A 22544-nucleotide genomic window follows, 5' to 3' on the forward strand; every position below is an offset into this window, starting at 1 on the left:
AAGAGGGCCAAAATGTCACATCTTGCATATCAGAAGGTCTTCAATTGAATATAGTAACCTTTTAAAATATATTTATACTGACCGTTTTTTTCCCACCTATAAATCAAAAGGGACATGTTTTTAACCCTGTCCTGAGGATGTGATGAAAAAAATATACATAACGTGCCAAACCCAAGATTTAGCCCGAGGGCTCAAGAAGCTTCCTTGCTTTCCCTCCCATTTCTCTTTACCAAAAGCTTAGGTCAATTCAACTAAAGAACAATTAGGGAGTACCTATTGTGCATAAAGTTAGGGCTAGCTGCCAGGAAGCTCCCATGTGAATGAGACCTGATCCCTGCCCCCGAGATGACAGGATGAAGGAGTATGCTGTAGTAAGGACTCAGTGCCACAGAGGGAGGGCTAGAGGAAGGTGCCCCTACTCTCTGGGCAGTGTCTGGCCTTCACTCAAGCACCTGAATGAATGTGGGGATGCCTCACTTTAAGCAACCATGATCTGGATTTAGGACACCTCCAACAACAAATCCCATACCCATTAGGAGTCACTTCCTATCAGCCCCTTACAACTCTAATCTCCGTTCTTTATTTCCATAGGATTGTTAAATTTCCCTATTGCACTCACATGATTCCATTTTTTAAAAAAATGAACTTACAGAGCTTTTTAGGAACATACTGTTGTGTAGATACCAATAGAATTATTTATTTTAACTTAAATAATTCATTTTAAAACTTCAGAGTAAAAACTTAGAGCCTTTTTCCTAAATCACTTGTTTTGTTGAAATTCATTTATCAGGAATTATAATCATAACTGAAAAGTTTCTTTGACTTTGGAGTCTCTTTGGCAAGAATCCAAATTTATTTTATTTCATTTTAATTTTTTATATAAAAATTTTTTTAATCCTCACCCGAGGATATGCTTTTATTGATTTTAGAAAGAGACATACATGTGAGAGAGAAACATTGATTGGTTGCCTCTCGTATGCACCCTGACTGGGGATCAAACCCACAATCTGGGTATGTGTCTGACCCTTCGGTGCATGAAACAACACTCCCCCCAACCGAGCTGCACTGGCCAGGGCAAATTTTTATTTTTTTAAAAAGGCAACTTTGAAGAGAAAGAATTGGGCACATATTTCATGCCTTTTGTTATCTCATATTCTAGATTTAGGAAACTATTCTATTTGATTCAGTACTAGGCACTTGATTGGAATAAAATGGGGGAAAGAAAATGTTTCAGATTGTTTTCCTCGTGTAAGACACACAATACCTTGCCTACTCAGCTGATGCATATCCCCTCAATCATTCACATCTGCTCTTTGCACTGCATTGTGGCCTGTATTTTATTTTAGATCCTAAATATAGGTATGAACATCAGAAAGAAAAACCTACATTTGTTTTCCAATTTGGGAAAAATAATTTAAAATGTTCAATTCTTGCTGCAATTCACTTTAGCATTTCCATTTTTCTACTTGCCACTTATTATGGCACCTAATGGTTCCAAGGAAGCCATATAAAAAGCACAGCTCCTGCTCCATAAAGATTTATGAGCTGTGATGTCCCAAGACAGAGTCACAAATTCTGAGAAGGCCAAAACTAGAAAGAACTTTAAAGACCATCCAGTCCAACCAGCTCTTATTTTACTGTAACATGAGAAGTCATGAGTTGCCCAAGCAAATCAGGAAAAGCTGCTATTCATCTGCTGTCCCATTCATTAAAGTCATAAATGTACTCCTCTCCTTATGAAAACCCACTGCTGTATGCAAAAATCTAGATTTACAAAAAAGGATAAATGAGCGACAATTTATTTACACATTATTCAAAGTGTTCTCAATAGAAGCTTCCATAATGCATGAAAACATTCTGTAAAGTTACATTTATCCACAACTTCTCAGGAACAAAGCCATAATACAAGGTAGACCTGCACTGAAATAAAAGTTGTTAGAGGGGAGGGGAAGCCTGAGTGTGCGTCAGGCTTTGCACACGAATCTCCTTCAAATCCACGTGAGGCAGGTGGCGCCATCACCTCCCTGCCCCACTTTTACTGTTGAGCAAACAGACTGGGGAGAACAAGTAATTTAGCCGAGTGCTCATAACTAGTAAGAGGGCCTTCAGCTGCTAGCATAACTGACATCACACAACCTTTCAGAAGATTTAATTTAATGGTATATTCAACACAAATGTGACACTATAATTCTCTGACCTTTATTTGGCTGGCCTGATTTTATCACATTTTTATATTTTAAAATCAATTTCCATTTGTTAAGTTGTATGAGTCCTTATATATTTTGAAAATTAACCCCTTATCAGATATATCTGTGGCAAATACGTTCTCCCAGACAGCAGGCTCCCTTTTCATTTGTCGGTTTCTTTTGCTGTGCAGAAGCTTTTTATTTTGATGTAGTCCCATTTGTTTATTTTCTCCTATGTTTCCCTTGCCTCAGGAGATCTATCAGCAAACATATTGCTACAAGAGGTGTCTTAGATTTTGCTGCCTATGGTTTCTTGTGGAATTTTTATGGTTTCATGACTTACATTTAAGTCTTTTATCCATTTTAAGTTTGTTTTTGTGTATGGTGTAAGTTGGTGGCCTAGTTTCATTTTTTTGCATGTGTTTGTCCAATTTTCCCAAAACCACTTATTGAAGAGACTGTGTTGACTCCATTATATGCTCTTGCCTCCTTTGTCACATATTAATTGAGCATAATGGCTTGGGTCGATTTCTGGGTTCTCTGTTCTGTTCCACTAATCTATATGCCTGTTCTTGTGCCAGGACCAGGCTGTTTTGATTACTGTGGCTCTGTAGTATAACTTGATATCTGGTATTATGATCCCTACCACTTTGTTCTTTCTCAAGAGTGCTGCAGCTATGAGTGGTCTTTTTTGGTTCCATATAAATTTTGGAATATTTGTTCTGGATCAGTGAAATATGCCATTGGAATTTTAAAGGAATTGCATTAAATTCATAAATTGCTTACAAACAATCCAATTAAAAAATTGGCAAAGACCTAAATAGACACTTCTCCAAAGAGGACATACAGCTGGCTAAGAGACATATGAAAAAAATGCTCAGTCACTAATCATCAGAGAGATGCAAATTAAAATGACAATGAGGTATCACCTCACACCTATCACAATGGCTATCATTAACAAATCAACAAAGAAAAAGTGATGGCGAGGATGCAGAGAAAAAGGAACGCTAGTGCACTGCTGGTGGGAATGCAGACTGGTGCAGCCACTGTGGAAAACAGTATGGAATTTCCTCAAAAAAATTAAAAATGTAACTGCCATTTGACCCAGTGATCCCACTTCTAGGAATATATCCTAAGAAACTCAAAACACCAATCAGAAAGAATGTATGTACCCCTATGTTATAGCAGCACAATTTACAATAGCTAAGATCTGGAAACAGCCCAAGTTAGATGAGTGGATAAAAAAAGCTGTGGCACATTTACACCATGGAATACTATGCAGCAGTAAAAAAGAAAAAATTTCTTACCCTTTGGGATAGCATGGAGGGACCTGGAGAGTATGATACTAAGCCAAATAAGCCAATCAGAGAAAGACAAGCATCACATGATCTCACATGTGGAATCTAATGAACAAAATAAACTGATGAACAAAAACAGATCCAGAGGCATAGAAGCATGGAACAGATTGACTAATCTCAGAGGGAAGGCAGGGTGGTAGAGGGGGTAAGGGGTGGGAAGAGATTAACCAAAGAACTTCTATGCATATCTGCATAACCCATGGACACAGACAATAGTGCAGTGAAGGCCTGGAGAGGAGGATGGGGGCGGGGGTCCATGGGGAAAAAAGGGGGACATATGTAATACTTTCAACTATAAAGATAAATTAAAAAAATAAAAGAACAGAAATCATTAAAAAAAATTGATTTCCAAAGTAACCTTCCTTTGAAATGTACGAGCTTACAGCAGGATACATTGCTATATCCCTCGCCACCTACTCTCAAGGACAAATGGCCCTGGCCAGTGTGGCTCCGTTCGCTGGGCCTCCTCCTGCGCAGCACAAAGCTGCCAGTCAGATTCTAGATCAAGGCACATGCCCAGGTTTTGGGCTGGATCCCCGGTGGGGAGCGTGCAGGAGGCAGCTGATCGATGTTGCACTTTCATATCGATTTTCCTCTCTCTTCCTCTCTAAAAATCAATAAACTATTCTTTAAAAAAAAAAGTACTTTATCCTTTAAAAAGAAAAGAACGACAAATGACAGGTATCAACACTGTCTGCATAATAAAATTTCAAGCTCAGTAACTGCAAAAATGAACCCCACACAGAGTTTACCTCAAACTGGTTGCTTCAGAATGACTTAATCGGTGGTATCAGGAAAACAAAATACATTTCTAGTGGGCACCACATGAGAAACTGGGTGACCAAAACCTATAGCCTGCTCAAGTTCAAAATTAACAGGGAGGTTGAAAAGAGTTATTGGACTAGGAGTTTAGACATCCTGGATTCCAGTTTTGTCTCTGCCACTTACAAGGAGTAAAAGACTATCTGACTTCTTGGGAACTGTTCCATTTTCAGTAAAACAGTATAATTCTTGACCTATATGGGACACAGATTGTCCTGATGGCCCATGGAGATAACGTGTGGACTCGGAAACATGATGGTAGATAGCACCATAAATAGCATTTTACAGCAGGAGAAGGAGGTCCAGAAAAGCGAAATGATTTGAAAAGGTCACCCAACCGGGGTATGACAAAGCTAAGAATGAAGTTCATAATTTCGAGATTTTTCCTTCCTGAGCCTTTTTCAGGACACCTGTTGCTTTTTCTGTAACAGTTTGCACCCACTGAACGTTGCACATTATTACTCAACATTATTTGCATGCCATCCTAGTTTCCCTTTGGTAAAGCCATTCTTTTTTTTTTTTTTTTTTAGCTAACATTGCATAAGTTTCAGGTGTGCAACATTAAAATTTGACATGTGTGTAATACCTCCTGCTCACCACTGGAAGCTTCCATTTATCACCCCCATTCTTTTTATTTTATTTTATTGAGTTTATTGGGGTGACTCTGGTTAATAAAACTATACAGGTTTCAAGTGTACAACTCAAAAACATCTGCATCCTGTGCTCACCACCCAAAGTCAAGTATATTTCTGTTCCCACTTACCTCTTCTTTGCCCACTTCCACTTCCCAAACCTCTCCTTTCCACCTGGCTATCACCATACTGTTGTCCCTGCCTATGTGTCATATATATTTATATTTTTTCTTAATCCCTTCACCTTTTTTCACCCAGCCCCCCAACTCTCCTCCCCTCTGACAGCTGTCAATCTGTTATGTACCTATGCTTCTGTTTCTATTTTGTTTGTTAAATGATTGTGTTGATTACATTCCACATATACCTGAGATCATATGGTATTTGTCTTTCTCTGACTGGCTCATTTGACTTAGCATAATACTCTCCAGGTCCATCCATGCTGTTGCAAAAGGTAACATTTCCTTCTTTTGTATAGCCAAGTAGTATTCCATTGTATAAATGCACCACAGTTGTTTCTATCTACTCCCCCAATCTTAATTTACAAAGTTACATCCCAAAACACATGCCTCCCAATTTAAAGACTAATATCTTAAAGCTGGAAATGCTCTCTTGGGTCAATTAGACGGACCATATACATAAATAAGAACTGATTCACCTACATCACTGAGAGGTAATGTTTGGGCAAAGTACTCATGGCCATCTAATCTATAAGGGTAACAAAACAAATGCTCTGCAGGCACTCTAATACACATGACACTTTCTTTGCAGCGTGTACAAAATCAGACTGCATCATAAGTCGAAAAGCTTTGGTCCAGTCAAACGTGGCATTATTATCCGGTTGGAGAAAAGAGCTAGAGGAACCTTGGGTTCTGCCACAAGATTCTGCCAACTTGAGCCCAGTCACGTGAGAAATTCTCGCGGATTCAATCCCCCAGTGTGTGAAAAAGGGGTGATGCCAGCAACACCCCGAGTGTTTCCTGCTAGGGATGCTGTGAAACTATTTGGTGGGGCAGCGGACGGAGCGCAGGATGGAGGAGTGGACTCTGAGTCCCAAGCGGCGCAGAGCCGACCCCGCGGGGCGTGGGGGTGACGCGTGGGGACGCCCCTCCGGCTTTCTCGGTGCAGCCCCGGGAACCGCGGGGTCACTCACCTGACCAGCAGCTCTAGGAAGATCACGTTACTGCAGCAGCCTGCGAACACCAGGCCCACCGCGAAGAGCGGGCGCATGGTCAGCGCGGCGAAGGGGAGCGAGCGCGCGGAGGAAGCGCCCGCCTAGACCACTACCTCGGCGGTGGTACAGAACATCATCCCTTCCCGGAGCGCTGCTCTTCCCTGGCGCCGCCACCAACGATCCGGGCCAGAGGAGCTGTAGTTCACTGTCAGCCCCGGCCCCATTCATTTGAGGGGGCGCTCTGGTCCCAGCCAGACTACATATCCCAGGATGCCGCGCGCCCTACGTCATGCTGGGACGTGTCCCGCCTATGCTGGGACCCTCCACTAGAGAAGAGAGAGAAGCGAGGTTATCGTCATGCCTCTCGCGATAGGAAGCCGCAGGGTTTGTTGGGAAGTGAAGTTCCAACCCTGCCGAGGTGGTTTCCGGCGAGTATGCCAAGGGCTCAGAGAGGCATGCCAGCGTCACTGTCTCAACAAACACAGCAGGCAGCACTAGAGCTGCAGACCTGTGATTGATCGCTGGCGGCACTAGAGCTGCAGACCTGTGATTGATCGCTGGCGGCGTTCTAGCATCTGAAACAATTCTGAATTGAGTGAGCAAAAACTTACTTTTCTACCTTTTGAAAGGAGCATTGGAGTCAGAAAGTGCTGGAATTGAATGTTGGCTCACCTGCTAATCAGCTCTGCTATCTCAGGCAACTTCTTCGAGCCTTAGTCTCATTATTGGTAAAAACGGGAGCAGTAATGCCCAGTTAGCAGTAATGCACATCTTACCGCTTGTGTGGGTTACAAGCTATGATCACCTGGGGTTCTGGTTAAAATGTGGATTCTGATTCATTACACCTGCAATTTGCCCTGAGATTCTGCATATCTAACAAGTTCCCAGGTGCTGCTGATGCTGCCCGTCTGTGGACCTCACTTAGAAGAGCAGATACCTATAAAACAATTGTTTCTGGAGACTTCTCTACCCCACACCATTGACTTTGGGACCTCCTGCCACCCAACTGTTCCTTTTCTCCTTCCCCTTAGCCTACAGTCATCCTCAAAGTAATTTATCTTTCTCCTTCACTTTACCACCAAATATCTTTAAAGACTAATCTATATTTGTAGCCTTTTCTGATCAAAGCCAGATTTTAAAAAATAGTTTCATTTTAAGTACTACTGACCTCTTAATTGTCAAAACCATATACAGCAAGTCTTTGAGTACTGTTTCACTTAATGTCGTTTAGTTATAATGTTTATAAGATGCCATTACAACTTAATTCTTGCTTGTATCAGGCTAGGGTAGTGCCACGAGAAGCACGCTGGTGTGCTGCAAGAATTTTTAAAATGTGCAACACCTGACTAGTTAGTCGGGACACTAACCTATTTTCCTTTAGATTATCAAATTTTAAAAAATGACAACAGCCAACACAATAGCCGTGTGGTGTGAATGAATCAAAATTATACTTTTCTCAGATTGGCAAAAAATATATATTTTTGGTGTGCCACCGAATTTTACTTATTAGCTTGTGTGTGCCATTACGTACATTGTTTCACTTAAAGTCACAGTTTCCAAGAACCTATCAATGATGTTAAGTGAAAACGTACTGTACCAGTCTTACTTGATCGTGCAAATGGCTTTTGACAATGAAAATCAATGCTCTGACATTCTCTTATCCCTCTGCTCATAAGACACAAGTCTCCTCTTTCTCTTTCTACTTCTCTGACTTACCTTTTTTCAGTTTTCTTTGCAGGCTTTTCCTTCTCTGTCCACTTGAATTCTCCTTTCAGAGTTCCATCATCTGTCCCTTCCTTTTTTGCCCAAACACATCCTACTGGTGATCTCATCTCTGCAACTTCAACCATCACCATATGTAACTGTGAACCTACACATACATACATATATCTACAGCCCCAATCTTCCTCATGTCTTAAATCAAAGTTTCCAACTGCCTTTTTGACATCTTCGACAATGGGATGTCTGAAGAGAGGAACTGTCTGCTCACAAAAGCTTTCTGTGTGTAGCTTTTCAATGCATCATTCACAGCTTCTTCCTCTATAGCTCCAGCGCTCCATCCATCCCTAAACCATTCCAGGAATCAGGTTGCATTGTAGTTATCTGTTTTCATGTCAGTCTTCCTCCCCCCATAGCTCCTTGGTGGACCAGAATCAAGAATAACTAATTCATCTCTAGATCCTTAGCATCATATATGTGACTGGTATCTGATATGTACATACACTTTTTGTTGAGTAAATAAATGAGCTTGACTTCTTATTTGAGTAAAATAATTCACACCTCACAAAGTCAATAAATATGTAGTATTTTTCAGTCTGATGAATTTTTTAAAATGCAAACATCAAAAAGGCACTAGCGGGAAACAGAACATTACCTGCATCTCAGAAGCGCCTTTGCCCCTTCCAATCACTAACCCCCTCTGGGAGTAAGTGCTTTTCTTTCTAGCACTAGAGATTAGTTTTGCCTGTTTGGGCAGTTTTATATAAATGGAATCATACAGAATATTTTCTTTGGTTCCTGCTTTCACTCAGCATTATGTTTGTCGGCTCATCTGTGTTGTTACATGTACTTGTAGTTCATTCATTGGCATTGCTGTATAGCACTGACATGAATGTACCTTGTATGAGTGTACCTCACTTTGTCACTTCTTCTGGTGATGGAGATTTGGGCTATTATGAATAGTGCCACTAAGAAATTTCTTTGTTTGTTAATTGTCACCCGAGAATATTTTTTCATTGACTTTTAGGGAGATTGGAAGAGAGAGGGAAAGACAGAGAGTAGCATCGATGTGTTGCCTCCTATATGAGCCCCGACCAGGGCGTGGGCCGGGGAGTAGCCTGCAATCAATGTACCTGCCCTTGACTGGAATCGAACCCGGGACCCTTTGGTCCACAGGCCGACACGCTATCCTCTGAGCCAACCCAGCTAGGGCTAAGAAATTTCTTGTACTTACCTTCTGGTGAACATATCCATGTTGGATATGAGTATCTTAATCAAGGTCCAGAAAACAGAAATGACCAGTAATTTGAAGAGCGAAAGTATAATAGGAAGAACTATTAACTGGTAGCAGAGGATTCGTTACTATGAGGGGTTAAGAAAGTCCCAAGATTATAGGGAGAGCAGGCACAAGGAGCAGCTACTGCCTAGGACTGAGACAGACTTCCCAAGGAAGGAACACATGTGGACAAGGGTCTTCTCCCCTTAAAGTGGAGATTCAGCCTTAGTGAGGGCCTGGCTGTAGCCCTCTGCTGGCAGTGAGGTGCTGATAAACTCTAGGAGCTCCTGTGGGCTCCAGCTAGGAAGTTGGCTGGGGCTCTAGGACCTCCTGGGAACCACCTGTAAGGGTGCTGCTGAACTGGCTCAGGTGAGCGCCACAGTAGGTCCTCTGTGCTGCAGCAACAGGAAGAGAGGAAACACGCCAGAACCCAGAAGAGAAGCCGCCTCCTGTCCTGCTCCTGCAGCGCGACTCCCCGACAAATCCCGGCATCACGCCTCCTGGCGGAGGAGGCGTCCACAGGGTCCAGCTCCAGCATCCCAAGCAGGGCCGTGAAGGGTGGATTTGGAGCTGAACGGCTGTAAATCCACAACTGGAAGACTCCAGTTGTCAATTTACACCCCAGTTTTGGGGGGTTATTTCAACTTCGGTAGTTTGTTTCACCATAAAACCAAAGTTATGAAGTATAGGCATGGCTACAGCTCCCAGGCGTCTTTGTTCTCCTTTCCCTGAGCTCAAACTTCTAGCATCTTTGAGTGAATAACATCTTAGACAGGAGGCAGGCTCACCCTGTTTAAACCTTCGCACGCGCCCTTAGCTGGTGAGGAGGGACCCATCGCTCTGAGAGCGTTCCTCCTCTTTGCCCCGAGCTGGCGCTGTGAAGGTTTCTTGCTTCTGCTTCCACCACTGAGACATATTTTGAATCATTTATAAAATCCACTTAGCCAAGTTGCAGACCAAAAAATCAAGTGAGATGACTCCCGTGAGTTACTGCTTGACAAGGGTCCTCATGTTGACAACCCTATGCAGATGTGTCATTTAGGGTTTTGTAAACTTGTTTTCCTTATCCATTACATGAGGGTGGTTTTCTCCTCTCTCTGTCGCATAAACCGTGAGGTGCTTGGAGCTGTGCACAAGGAAGGAACACTCTGAACAGGCTCAAGGTATTTATAAAGCCAAAGGTGGTTGTTGCTTGTTTCATGGGTCATGTGCAAGCAATGCCCCAGTGTACTGACAGGTTTGTAAAATCTAGCTTCTTCCAGGATGTCATCAAAAGACAGGTTTTCTTTTTCAGAGTACTGTGGTTAAGGCACACGGCGTTTTGGCTAGGAAGGAAATCTTCTCGACCAGAATGTTAGTGGCACAAGGTCAAGGACTTCATCTTATTACCCACCATATCTTGCAAATCTAGAAGCCGCCTGGCTCTAGTAAATGCGCAGTAAGTAATGGTTGGAAGGTAGGAAGAAAGGACAGAGGGACAGATGGAGTTGGCGGGAGAGGGAGGAAAAAGGACCTTTAGAAAAACCAGCTCCTTCTGTAGGGACTCATACACAAACAGGAGAGGGGTTGCCTGCCATGGGAGAACCTGTAAGTAGAATAACTACCTAAGGAACAGTGCTCAGCGCCCAGGCTGTGGGCAAGCTCCTGAACAGCAGGAAACACCTCTACTCGGCCCATGTGCCTCGGGTCCCCCTGCACTGCTGCCAAGCTGAGGGGTGTTCAATTGTCTTATTGACCTGAGGTGGCAAGTCTAACTCTGAAGAAAAGACACTGTTTTACCGCTTTGAGAGAAAGAACGATGTCAGAGAACCAAGTTCTTCACTTGTGTGACACGTCTCAGAGTTATTTACTGAACTCCCCCCATAACTGATAATAGTTTAAGGTTGGGGGGGGAAACCAAACAAACCCATGAGATCACTTGATGGTAATTTTCCAGCACTGGTTCGCTCACTTATAAAAGCCACATGGCCTTTGCACATGCTGACCGACCCCGGACTCTGGTGCTGGTCAGGACCATTTCACAGCTCGGGCCATCGCCTCTGGCATGAGACAGACCTGGGTTCAAGTCTCAGTTCTGACATCTCCTAGGTGACCTGGGCAAGTTTTTAGAATTTTTAAAACCAACCTCATGTTCTTAACCTGTACAAAGGGACAAATGATACTACTTCCCGCCCTCAGAGGCTTGTAATGAGGAATGAATAAGATGATTGGATGTGAAATGCTTAACACAGGGCCTGGCACACAATGAGTGGTTCAGGTCTGTTAGGCCCCTGTGCACTAAGCCCTGTGCTGAGGTGGGGACACAAAGATGCGTAAGACAGTCTCATGGCTCAGAGAGCTCACAGGTATAATGAGGGAGAGACATGGTGTCACTGTAGAGGTTTTCTCAGGTTCCATTTGGGACAGGAGCACAACCTATACCCTTCCTCCCCAGCCCCAGTCCTTTTGTAAACTCCCAAGGTGTCTTTCTAGCCCCAGCTGGGCCCCTGCAGACCCCCTCGGCCTTCATTATTGCTGCTGCCCTGTTTTCATCCTATCCAGTGGCAGAGGGTCTCTGCTCACTTAAAGGTGATTTGTGCTCTATCAGCTACTGTGCTGTAGAATGTTCTTTACCTTCTATTGACCTGTGACCCCATGAGCCATCTGCAGCAGCAGCTTCCAGACCATAATATCATCAAAAAGATCTCGGTGAAGTTGTTGGCATTTCATAGGGGCCTTAGTGACAATACTGAGCTGGCGGAAGGGTCTTATGAGTCATGAATATGAATATCATTATTCAAATTACTCTGGTAGATGTCGAAGATAAAAGGAAATGTTTTATTTTGTGTTCATTAAACACTAGAGGGTATGTTTCCCCCCTGGATGCCGGCTCATTATGCCTGTAATGGTTAATGGGAGTTAAATTCCAACATCACTTCAAGGGGAGAGATGATCCCTCAAGTATTTGGGACCGCCTTCTCCAAATTGCAAATCAAAGGTAGATTGTAAACTTCTGCGCTGTCTTGCTAATGGATTAGAAAAAGTGTATGTGAATTTTTTTCCTCCCTCCAAACACTAACTTACCCTCAATAGCGATGATTACGGGAGTTTAGTAGCAGGAGAGATTGTGAGGTCTACCAGGGCAACACCATTATGGGTCTTTCCTCCTGGGGAGGAAAACTAACCTTGTATAAACGCATGCTGTGCATGGGGCTTTACTTAGGCCCTCCACTCTCACTGTGTTTCACAAACACCCAATGAGATGCTTCTGTCTTGGGTTTGAGGAAGCTGAGGTCCGGGATGGCCAAGTAACCTCCCCGGAATCACATGGCTGATAGGAGAATGAGGCAACAAGCCCGGGCTGTATAAAAACAGGCTCGAATGCACTGCGTGGGCCATTTCCCAAGAGTCTGTCAGATGCCTACTCCGTGATGAATGTGTGACACTGGTGGGGAGGGCATGCAAGATGCGGAGAAGCTAACAGAATTGCCGCGCAGGCAGTGTGCCTGGTGCATGTGAACTCATACGAGCTATCTGACGGTGGTTTCCGCCCTCCCCAACGCCGGCTCGTGAAAAGAGGAATTAATCCCACAGCGTGGTGGGTGAGTCGCTAGGAAATGCGCTGTATGCCACTCAGGAGAGGGAGGAGCCTGAGAGAGGTGAGCAAGGCTAGAGAAACCGCCAATTGCAGGCTGTGTCCTCAGCGTGCAGTGGGAGGAGATGCCCCGCCCCGTGTCTCGCCTGACTGTGCAGGAGGCTCCAGGGACTTGAGGAAGGAGAGGACCCCAGAAAGCTCAGGCAGGTTTTTAAAAAATATATGTTTCTATTGATTTTTAGAGAGAGCGGAAGGGAGAGGGAGAGAGAGATCGAAACATCAATGAGAGAGGACCCTCATCCACCGGCTGCCTCTTGCACGCCCCCTACTGGGGATCAAGCTCACAACCCCAGCACGTGCCCTGACCGGAATGGAACCAGCAACCTCTTGGTTCCCGGGTAGATGCTCCACCGCTGAGGCCCACCAGCCGGGCTGGGGCAGGTTTTAATACCATTTAAAGACAACATGTTTCTGCTGCGATGTAAATAAGACCCGTTTTGTCCTTGGCACTGACGTGGAGGAGAAAATGACCCCCGCCTTTGCCGCACCACCTTCCTGTGGCTGCTTCTGGGCTTTGTCACCTGCCCTCCCAGGAGCCGTGTTCTGGGTCTGGGTAACATTTGTGCTGTCCCCCCTCCGTGCTCTCTTTCCTATCTGGAGTGAAATGGGGTCCCCAGAGGAAGTGGAAACGGATCAGCTAAGTAACACCCGGAGCAGCGGACAGCCCTACTGAACCTCACCTGCAGGGCTGTGCTGGGCTCCGAGCACCTAATCACCTCCAGGTACAGACAAACGGAGGGAGCATTTGGGAAAAAGCAACAACAGTGATGAAGGAGGAGCTGGATTTATGAAGAAAGATGAAAGCTCTGAATAAGTAGAGCTCCATAAATGATGACCGCAGGGAACTCGGGGACCCGCTACTTACAGCTGCAGGTTGTAAAGAGTCAGCGGAGTAAGAATTATTTTGGTTAGACCTGAGAAATATAACAAAGAGTAATGAAAAGAAATATATAATAATAATGGGCTGTAATTTCATACCTATTCCCATCCCAAGAAACTTCAAAACATTTTATGGCTCAGTATAACACACACTACAGCGGGGCGTACTCACGCTGTAAAGTGGCCTGTAATTCAGCTAACGCCCGTGCAAAAACAACACTTAGTGCGAGGGAAGTGGGCCCTTTGTGCACAAAGGCGGGGCCCCGGCTGGGCTTTGCCTGCTGCCCCCTCCCAGGCACAGTGTAGGCAGAGAAGACATTTCCGAGGTGCACACACAATTCAAGCCCCATTTTACAGAAAAAGGTCAAAGGATCTTCACAGCCAGAGAAATGCGGGTCAGCTACCTGACGGAGTCGCGGGGACAACAGCCAGGCCTCCTGCTCCTGTCCAGGCCCCGAAACCCTGCGTGTCTGGCGGGGTCTCCACCGCCCTGGCCCTCAGCTTTCTCGGCCTCTACCTGAGGAGCCAAGTCTTTGTCTCTCTGACTGGGATGCTGAGCGATGGCGAGCCTCGCATTGCCCTGTTCCCTCTGCAGGGAATGCTCCTTCCTCAAATATCCACTTGGCTGCTTCCGTCGGCATCTCATTCAGGATTCTGCTTAAATTCCAAGTGGTTAGAGAGGTGGTGCCTGGTTGCCTTGCCTAAAAGAGGAGCAGCCTCTCACTTCATCACCCTCCAGCCCTCACTCGGCTGTACGTTGTAGGCATGCTTATCAACACCTGAAATTATATGATACTAGAGGCTGATGGGGGGGGAGGGGGGGAGGGAAGAGCCCTCGGCCCGGCCTGCACCCTCTAACAATCTGGGACCCTTGGGGAATGTCCGACTGATGGTTTAGGACCTATCCCGGCCTAAACCAACAGTCGGACATCCTCTCATAATCCGGGACCTCTGGCTCCTAACCACTCTCCTGCCTGCCTGCCTGCCTGCCTGCCTGATTGCCCCTGACTGCTTGCCTGCCTGCCTGATCACCCCTAACCACCTCTGCCTTGGCCCCCAACACCATGGCTTGGTCAGGAAGGTCATCCAGAAGGATGTCCGGAATGACATCCGGAAGGTTGTTCGGCTGTCCTAATTAGCATATTATACTTTTATTATTATAGATGATATTAGTTTTTTTTTTTTTCTGCCCACTGACTAGAATGTACGCTCCTTAAGGACAGGGACTTAGCTATTCTGTCCACGGCTACATCCCCAGCGTCAGCTAGATGACTTACTTGACACCGTAGTATCCGCTCAGTAAATATTACTACCAAAGTGAGTTTATTTATTTATAAAGATTTTTTTAAATTGATGTTTAGAGAGAGAAGAAGGGAGAGGGGGAGAGAGAAACATCGATGTGAGAGAGAAACATTGATCAGCTGCCTCCTGCATAGCCCCTACCAGGAATCAAGCCCACAACCTGGGCATGTGCCCTGATCCAGAATCTAACTGGCGACCTTCCAGTGGGGATGATGCTCAACCAACTGAGCCACACTGGCCAGTTGGGCAGACCTCTGGCCAGTGCAAAACCTCTGCCCCCTCCCAGGCACTGCCCCTATGGGGAAACCATATGGAGTTAGGGAAAAGGAGATATTTTGGAATCAGATGGATTTGGCTTCATACCCCGACTCTGCTTCTCATTAGGTGTTGTGACCTTAAGGAAGTCGTTCAAAAACCTTCAGCTTCAGTTTCTTCATCTAGAAGAGGGAATAACAGCACCTGCCTGTTATACCCTGAGAATTCAGTAAAATTACGTACCTGAAGCTCCTGGCACATGGGATGCACTCAGTGAATGATTTGTTCCTCTTTGGAGAGGTATGAAGAACCGATAAAAGAACAAAGATTCTAGAGCCCATTGACTTCCTTCAATCTGCAGTTATTTCTTCTCTTTTAGAGTTGACCCTCCTACCCCATCTCCTTATAGAGACCCAAGATGCAATTTGGAAAGGTCAAATTAGAAATATAAGAACAAAAAAGCCGGCTGCCAGTTAAAAAGTACCTTTTTTGAAAGAGAGTGTTCATGGAGCCAGCCCCCCAGACCCTGTGCAGGCTTTCCAGATGAGGCAGGTGATGATGGTGACCCCTCTTTTTTCTTTTTAGTCAAAGATGTTTGTTAGTCCTTCACTTGGTGGTGAGGAGAGCTCATTAATGGGCGAGCACGGGGAGCCCATTTGGGCATGTGCTTTAGAAAGGAAGGAGTTAGGTTCTTTTGCTGTTTGAGTCTACATTTTGTGGGGGCCAGGGGGGGTTGCCAAGATCAATTTATTTTGGCTTCCGAAATGGTGAATGATGGTGGTGCGTGCACAATGGCCCTGTCTTGTTTCGGCGTGGAGACTACCTCAGTGAATGGTCTTAGCCTGTGCCGGGGTGAGCCCTGGACCACATGCTCTCACAAAGGAGAGCTTCCCTCCCTTTGCACAGACATTCTACTGCCTGCTGAGAGGCCATGATCGTTTGTCCTTCCTGAACACACCCAGGAGCAAATCAATTCAGAGGTGAGAGTGCAGGGCATGGGCAGTGTTTTGAGTGATGGAGGAGATGGGGTCAATGATTTTAACTGAGTTCAGTATGTGAAATTTTTCTTATGTGAAAATAATTTTCTTGAGGTTGTCTCTATCAAGCCTTCATTTAGAAATATGTAAACTTGGTCTATAGGAGTTAACAGCTTTCATGTTGATGAAAAACCCTGAAGAAGGGAAACCGTATGGACTTAGGGAAAAGGAGGTATTTTGGAATCAGATGGATCTGGCTTCATACCCCGACTCTGCTTCTCATTAGGTGTTGTGACCTTAAGGAAGTCGTTCAAAAACCTTCAGCTTCAGTTTCTTCATCTAGAAGAGGGAATAACAGCACCTGCCTGTTATACCCTGAGAATTCAGTAAAATTATGTACCCGAAGCTCCTGGCACATGGGATGTACTCAGTGAACTTCAGGCTCCTTCCACCCTCTGGCCCCTTTAAAATGCATCTGATTAAATGCACAGTTAAGGTTAATGGAGCCACGAGAAGCTTTGGGTTCAAGGGGACTTTGGGCAGCTGTTCCCTGCACACCAACTTCATTTAGAATCCAGGCCCTTTAATGATTTGTTCCTCTTTGGGGAGGTGTGCAGGGAAAGTCAGCCTAGCCTGGGAGTGTGGAGCCTGGAAGACCGTGACATTAGAAGGAATGGATGGATGCATGCTCCTACCTGTCCTGAGAGCGAGGTGCGGGGTGCCCCGCTGCATTCTCAGAGCTTCCGCAGAAAGCTGAGATCAATGCCTGCCACTCGAATCTCTCGGTCATGCCTGCACCACCTTCCTCCCGGGGTGAATATACTGAGCAGTTATTCACTCCCTGCGCTGCAAGGATAAGAGCTCATTTGCAAACCTCACCCTCCTCTTTCTCCTGCTTCCTCCTCCCTCCTTTCAGATTCTCCTGTAGGTTTTCTCCTTTAAGTCAAGTTTTGATGAACACAAGTGGGAAAAAGCACTTCCCTCAAGCTAACGGCCTCCACAATTCTTAGAAATGCTGATAAATGCCTGGTATGGCTTAACAGCAGCTTAGGAGGCTCCCACGGGAGGTTTGCTGGTTTCCGGAAAGTGAGACGGGGGCGCTGGAGGTGGTTTAGGAGTGGGCGGGCCAGTGTGAGAGCCAGGGTGGGTGAGGAGGATTTATGAAAAGTAGAGAGGTGATTTCACAGTGGTTAGAGCTTCGGCCCGCAGATGGAAGGGTTGCAGGTTTGAATCCGGTCAAGGGCATGTACCTCAGTTGCAGGCTCCATCTCCGGTTCCAGTCAGGGTGTGTGTGGGAGGCAACCAATCGATGTGTGTCTCTCTCACATCGATGTTTCTCTCTCTGTCCTTCCTTATCCCTTCCACTCTTTCTAAAAAATCAATGGAAAATATCCTCAGGTGAGGATTAACAACAACAAAAAGTAGGGAAACGGGATCACGGATGAGAAGCTGGATTCTGGGGAGAAGGGTGTAGAGACTGGCCAGGGGGGCCCGGCTGTCTCTGCCTCTTTAACACATTTACTAAAGACATATATTACCTTTTAAAGCTTTCTGTGGAAGAATTTGCATTTCTTTTTTTTTTTTTAATGTCACAAAAACCACACATGTATACAGTATCCAAAAACATAGTTAACAATTGGGTTTTTATTTTATTTTATTTTTTTTAAATATATTTTATTGCTTTTTTTACAGAGAGGAAGGGAGAGGGATAGAGAGTTAGAAACATCGATGAGAGAGAAACATCGATCAGCTGCCTCCTGCACACCTCTTACTGGGGATGTGCCCGCAACCAAGGTACATGCCCTTGACCGGAATCGAACCTGGGACCCTTCAGTCCGCAAGCCGACGCTCTATCCACTGAGCCAAACCGGTTAGGGCTTTATTTTATTTTTTAAAAAATATATTTTATTGGTTTTTTACAGAGAAAAAGGGAGAAGGATAGAAACATCAATCAGCTGCCTCCTGCACACCCCTTACTGGGGATGTGCCCACAACCAAAGTACATGCCCCTGACTGGAATTGAACCTGGGACCCTTCAGTCCACAGGCCAACACTCTATCCACTGAGCCAAACTGGTCAGGGGAACAATTGGGTTTTTAAATGCATTAGTCTCTGAAATCAAGTAGAAAACAAGCAGTGTAGCTATAAACCAAAATTACAATAGTACTAGCATTTACTAAAGTTAGTCCATGTACTAACTTTAACAGAGGTATTTATTTCTTCATAAGGTTGAGTCACTGTCCAGTGTCCTTTCTTTCCAGCCTGAAGGACTTCCTTCATGCAGGGCAGGTCTGGTGATAAAGAATTCTCTCAACTCTGGTTTATCTGGGAATGTCTTCATTTCTCTCTCATTTCTGAAGGAGAGTTTTGCCAGATATAGGATTCTTGGTTGACAGCTTTTCTCCTTTAGTGCTTTGAATATATCAACCTGCTGCCCCTTAGTCTTAAGGCTTCAGATGAGAAATCTGCTCATGATCTTATTGGCCACAGGATGTGGGGAGATCGATCAGAGGTTGGACACACCGCTATGGTGGCAGCAGTGCAAGGAGTACAGCCTGTGTGTGCAGGGATCCCGGGGCCAGAGGACTTGATCCAGGGGGTTATGGAGAGGTGCCACCTGCGGGAGTGTTCTCTGCAAGAGATTCACATCAGAAGGGTGCCTGGCATCTCTGAGGCCTTCAGGATCATGGTATCCATAATACCTGGTGAGCTTGGAGGATGCCCTGGAGGCACCTGAGGGCAAGAGGAGAGGCCACCCTAGCTGCAGGCCCACCACTTGGCCCCAACTGGGTGAAGCTTCAGAGACTGGACTGTTTCCCTGGAACCCTTCTCCCTTCCCTGCTCTTCTTTTTCTTTTTCATGTTTGTGGGAGGGGGGCAGTTTTTATTAAAGTACTAGAGGCCCAGTGTGCGAAATTGCGTGACACCCAGACCCGCCACAATGGAGGGACCCCAGACCCACCACACCGGCAGGACCCATCAATGCACCTCCTGGTGACCAGTTGTTCGGTTGTTATGGCATTACGGTCACTGGCTTTTTATAATATAGATTTATTCTTCCAAATGTTGTGATAAGTTTGATGCTTCAGAAAGATATATTGGGTACTCTTTCTTTAAAAAGATATTTTTAAAAAATATTTTTATTTATTTCAGAGGGAAAGAGAGAGGGAGAGAGAGACAGAAACATCAATGATGAGATGAAATCATTGATCGGCTGCCTCCTGCACACCCCCCACTGGGGATCGAGCCTGCAATCCAGGCATGTGCCTTGACTTCCTGGTTCATAGGTCAACATTCAACCACTGAGCCACACTGGCCAGGCTGAATGGGGTACTCTTGTTCTGCATCCTCCCTGCACAGAACCGGGGCCGTGCCTCCTCCAGCTGGAGCAGCGTGGAGTGATGTGGTACTTGGACTTCATCAGAACCACTTTGCATGTTCTGCTCCTCTTGTTCTTCTGCTCTCCTGGCTCAAACCCTCAACCACCTGGCCCATTTGGACTTCACGGCAGGACGGTGTTGGTGGCTCACACAGCACTCGGCCTTCTTCCTGTGGGTGCTGGGTGTGCAGTGGTGTCAGCAGGAAGCATCTCTCCTGCCCTCTGGCTCTGCTTCCTTCCCTCTGTGCTGGCGTCATTCTCAGGTGAAAGCAAGGTGGCCACCAACAGCCTGGGGCTGGCGCATGCCCTTTCTAGTGGAAATAGAGCTTTGAACGCAGCCCTGCACCAAGACAGACCTTAAACGGCACAGCCCAGCCCAGTTCAGGGGCCGGAGTAGTCAGTGCACGTTTCATGCACCCTGGTCACTGGGTGCAGTGGTCGAACACTTCACATTCATTTTCTCACCTGCCCCTTGCAGCAATCTTAGATTTATCCCCATTTCACAGATCAAGAAACCCAGGCTTAGCAGGATTGAAAAGTTTTAAATTAAACAACAAACATTTTATTTCTTACGGTTCTGGAGGTGGGAAGTCCAAGGTGCAGTCGCCAGCAGATTTGGTGAGGTCACTCAGCTGTGAAGCGGTGGGGCTGGGGCTGGCTAGAAGCCCTGGGGTGTCTGGCTCCGTGAGTCATGTGCTCTCCCTCTGCCCCACTCTCTCCATCTCAGAATGTGCTACAGCTTTAGAAGAAGGTGCTGTGCTCGCCACTGCACCCCCAACACTGTCCTGGTCTTTGGGAATCTCCCTCGCACTGAGCCTAGCGCGGGGCAAATGCATTACTGGAGTAGCACGAACCCAGTTAACCCACACAACACACCTGTGCTGAGCAGGATGGTGAGAGTCAACCCTCTTCGGCTTTTAAATTCAGGCGGCTTCATAGGAATACCCTTCTGGGTTCAGTTACCCTCTGCAGCAAACAGCTTCATGGCTTAATGCTTTCTCGGGAGACGTTCAATGCCTCGGAGGCGTGCCCACTCACACAAAACTTGGAAAGGTGAACGTGGGCAAAGAAAATCAGCAAATCCAGGACACAGATGCCTAATTGTTATTCAGGGACAAGAAGTAAAAGGCCATCAGGTTCCTAGATTTACTACGCACAGCAGAGTATGCTTCCGATATGTCTGATGGGTGCACAGGAAGCCATGGATAACACTGGGGCAACAGAGAATGCAGGTGGGTGCGTCCGTCACAACATAACAACACTCCTGCTTCCGACATCAGAGAGCAAAGTCACGGAGAGGCGAACAGCAGAAACTCAGGATGGGGAGGAATTTCGAAGTCGTCTCGTCTGTCCCCATAAGTCATCTGAGGCAGGTTCGTTTTATTTTTGAAAACCCCCGGGGAAAACTACGCAGAAACCTCTTTTGGTGGAGGCTTTGTGGTGTTAACAACTCTCACTCGCTGGAAATTTAATCCCCCTAATTCATCACCTGCCACAGCAAACGCGTGTTGGTGGAGTCTATTTTCTAAAGATCTGCGCCTCTACCCACTTCCCAAATGGGTGTGCAGAACCTGCAGATGGAGTTGGCCTCCGCGCCTGGACTCCTGGGCCAGGTGCAGCGTAATTGGGATGCGCTAAGCGGCGGAGAATAGAGTAGAGGGGCTGCAGCTGGCCTGGAGCGAAGGCACTGTTTGCCAGTTGCTTTGAAACAATCTAGCAGTAATCGGCAAACTCATTAGTCAACAGAGCCAAATATCAACAGTATAACGATTGAAATTTCTTTTGAGAGCCAAATTTTTTAAACTTAAACTTCTTCTAATGCCACTTCTTCAAAATAGACTGACCCAGGCCGTGGTATTTTGTGGAAGAGCCACACTCAAGGGGCCAAAGAGCCGCATGTGGCTCGCGAGCCGCAGTTTGCCGACCACGGGGCTAGGGAAAGAGAAGAAACTGGCGAAAGTGATTCTGACAGAAGACTCGAAGATGGTCTGGTAGTGTCTTAGTTTGTAAGCGGTGTCACAGAGGGTCATTAAGGAAGATGGGGATCGATGGGGAGGCTCGAGTGAACCCTACCATCACTCTAAGGCTTCCCAGATACGTGATCTATGAAAAGACAAGTCCAGGGGGTAGCAGGAAGGGGAGACCAACTGAGAATGGGAAAACGTGTGGTTCTGGAGGTAGCAGATGTGAGGGAGGACGTGGGCCATGGGCAGGGCTGTCCGCCCAGCCAGGACAATGGGCCTTATCGCAAGGGGAGAAAGAGGCTCGCCACCGAGTGTAACACAACAGACAACAGTCTTACCGGTCTTTGTGAAGGTACCACGCTGGCCTTGAAGGCATCGCTACATCAGAGTTTGTCATGCTGACAGGCTGAGAGAAAATGCAAATGTTGGAAGACACCGAGTGAACCGAGAAAAAGTAGGCTTACAGTGTTAGAGCAATCAGCGGTGTGAAAACGCATGGAGAGTCATTAGGAAGCTAGACGTATTCCTTCTCATCACTCACAGAAAGATCATTCCAATCATGCTGTTATTACTATTATTGCTATTATTTCTAACACGAACTCAACATAATTAAGCTTGGATCTCGGGTTCTTTAGCAAGACCACATACCAGAAGGGATATCATTATATGCACACGAAGCCAGCCTTGCACAATTCCTTCAGAGCAAGAAAACAAAAACCATTAAAAAGGAAAAGTGAAAGGAAAGAGGACTGAGGGCTCCCCCTTGTGGACACTTGTATGCCCTGCCACTTAGTGGAAAAGGTGGAACTTGGATGGACCGTGGACAGAGGAACAGAGACAGACGGAGGGATGGAGGGATGGATAGGTAGGTGGGTGGATGGCTGACTTAGAGTTATAGTTTAGAGTAAAAAGGTTACCTCGAATGGTTGTAAAACAGGAAAGGGCTGGATAGTGCCATCTATATAATGACACCGTTGGCACCGACAGCACT

General features: G+C 45.9%; 1 protein-coding gene across 1 annotated transcript in view; it reads right to left on the reverse strand.

Moving 5' to 3' along the window:
- SLC35B4 (solute carrier family 35 member B4) overlaps nucleotides 1-6434 on the reverse strand; it is a 40002-nt gene extending 33568 nt beyond the window's left edge. The window contains exon 1 of the mRNA XM_080667151.1: nucleotides 6149-6434. Coding sequence (XP_080523277.1) covers nucleotides 6149-6225 — 77 coding nt within the window. The 5' untranslated portion in view covers nucleotides 6226-6434. The remainder of the gene's footprint in view (nucleotides 1-6148) is intronic.
- Nucleotides 6435-22544: the final 16110 nt, after the last annotated feature.

Source organism: Plecotus auritus, assembly GCF_963455305.1.
Source record: "Plecotus auritus genome assembly, chromosome: 4".
Taxonomy (NCBI): Eukaryota; Metazoa; Chordata; class Mammalia; order Chiroptera; family Vespertilionidae; genus Plecotus; species Plecotus auritus.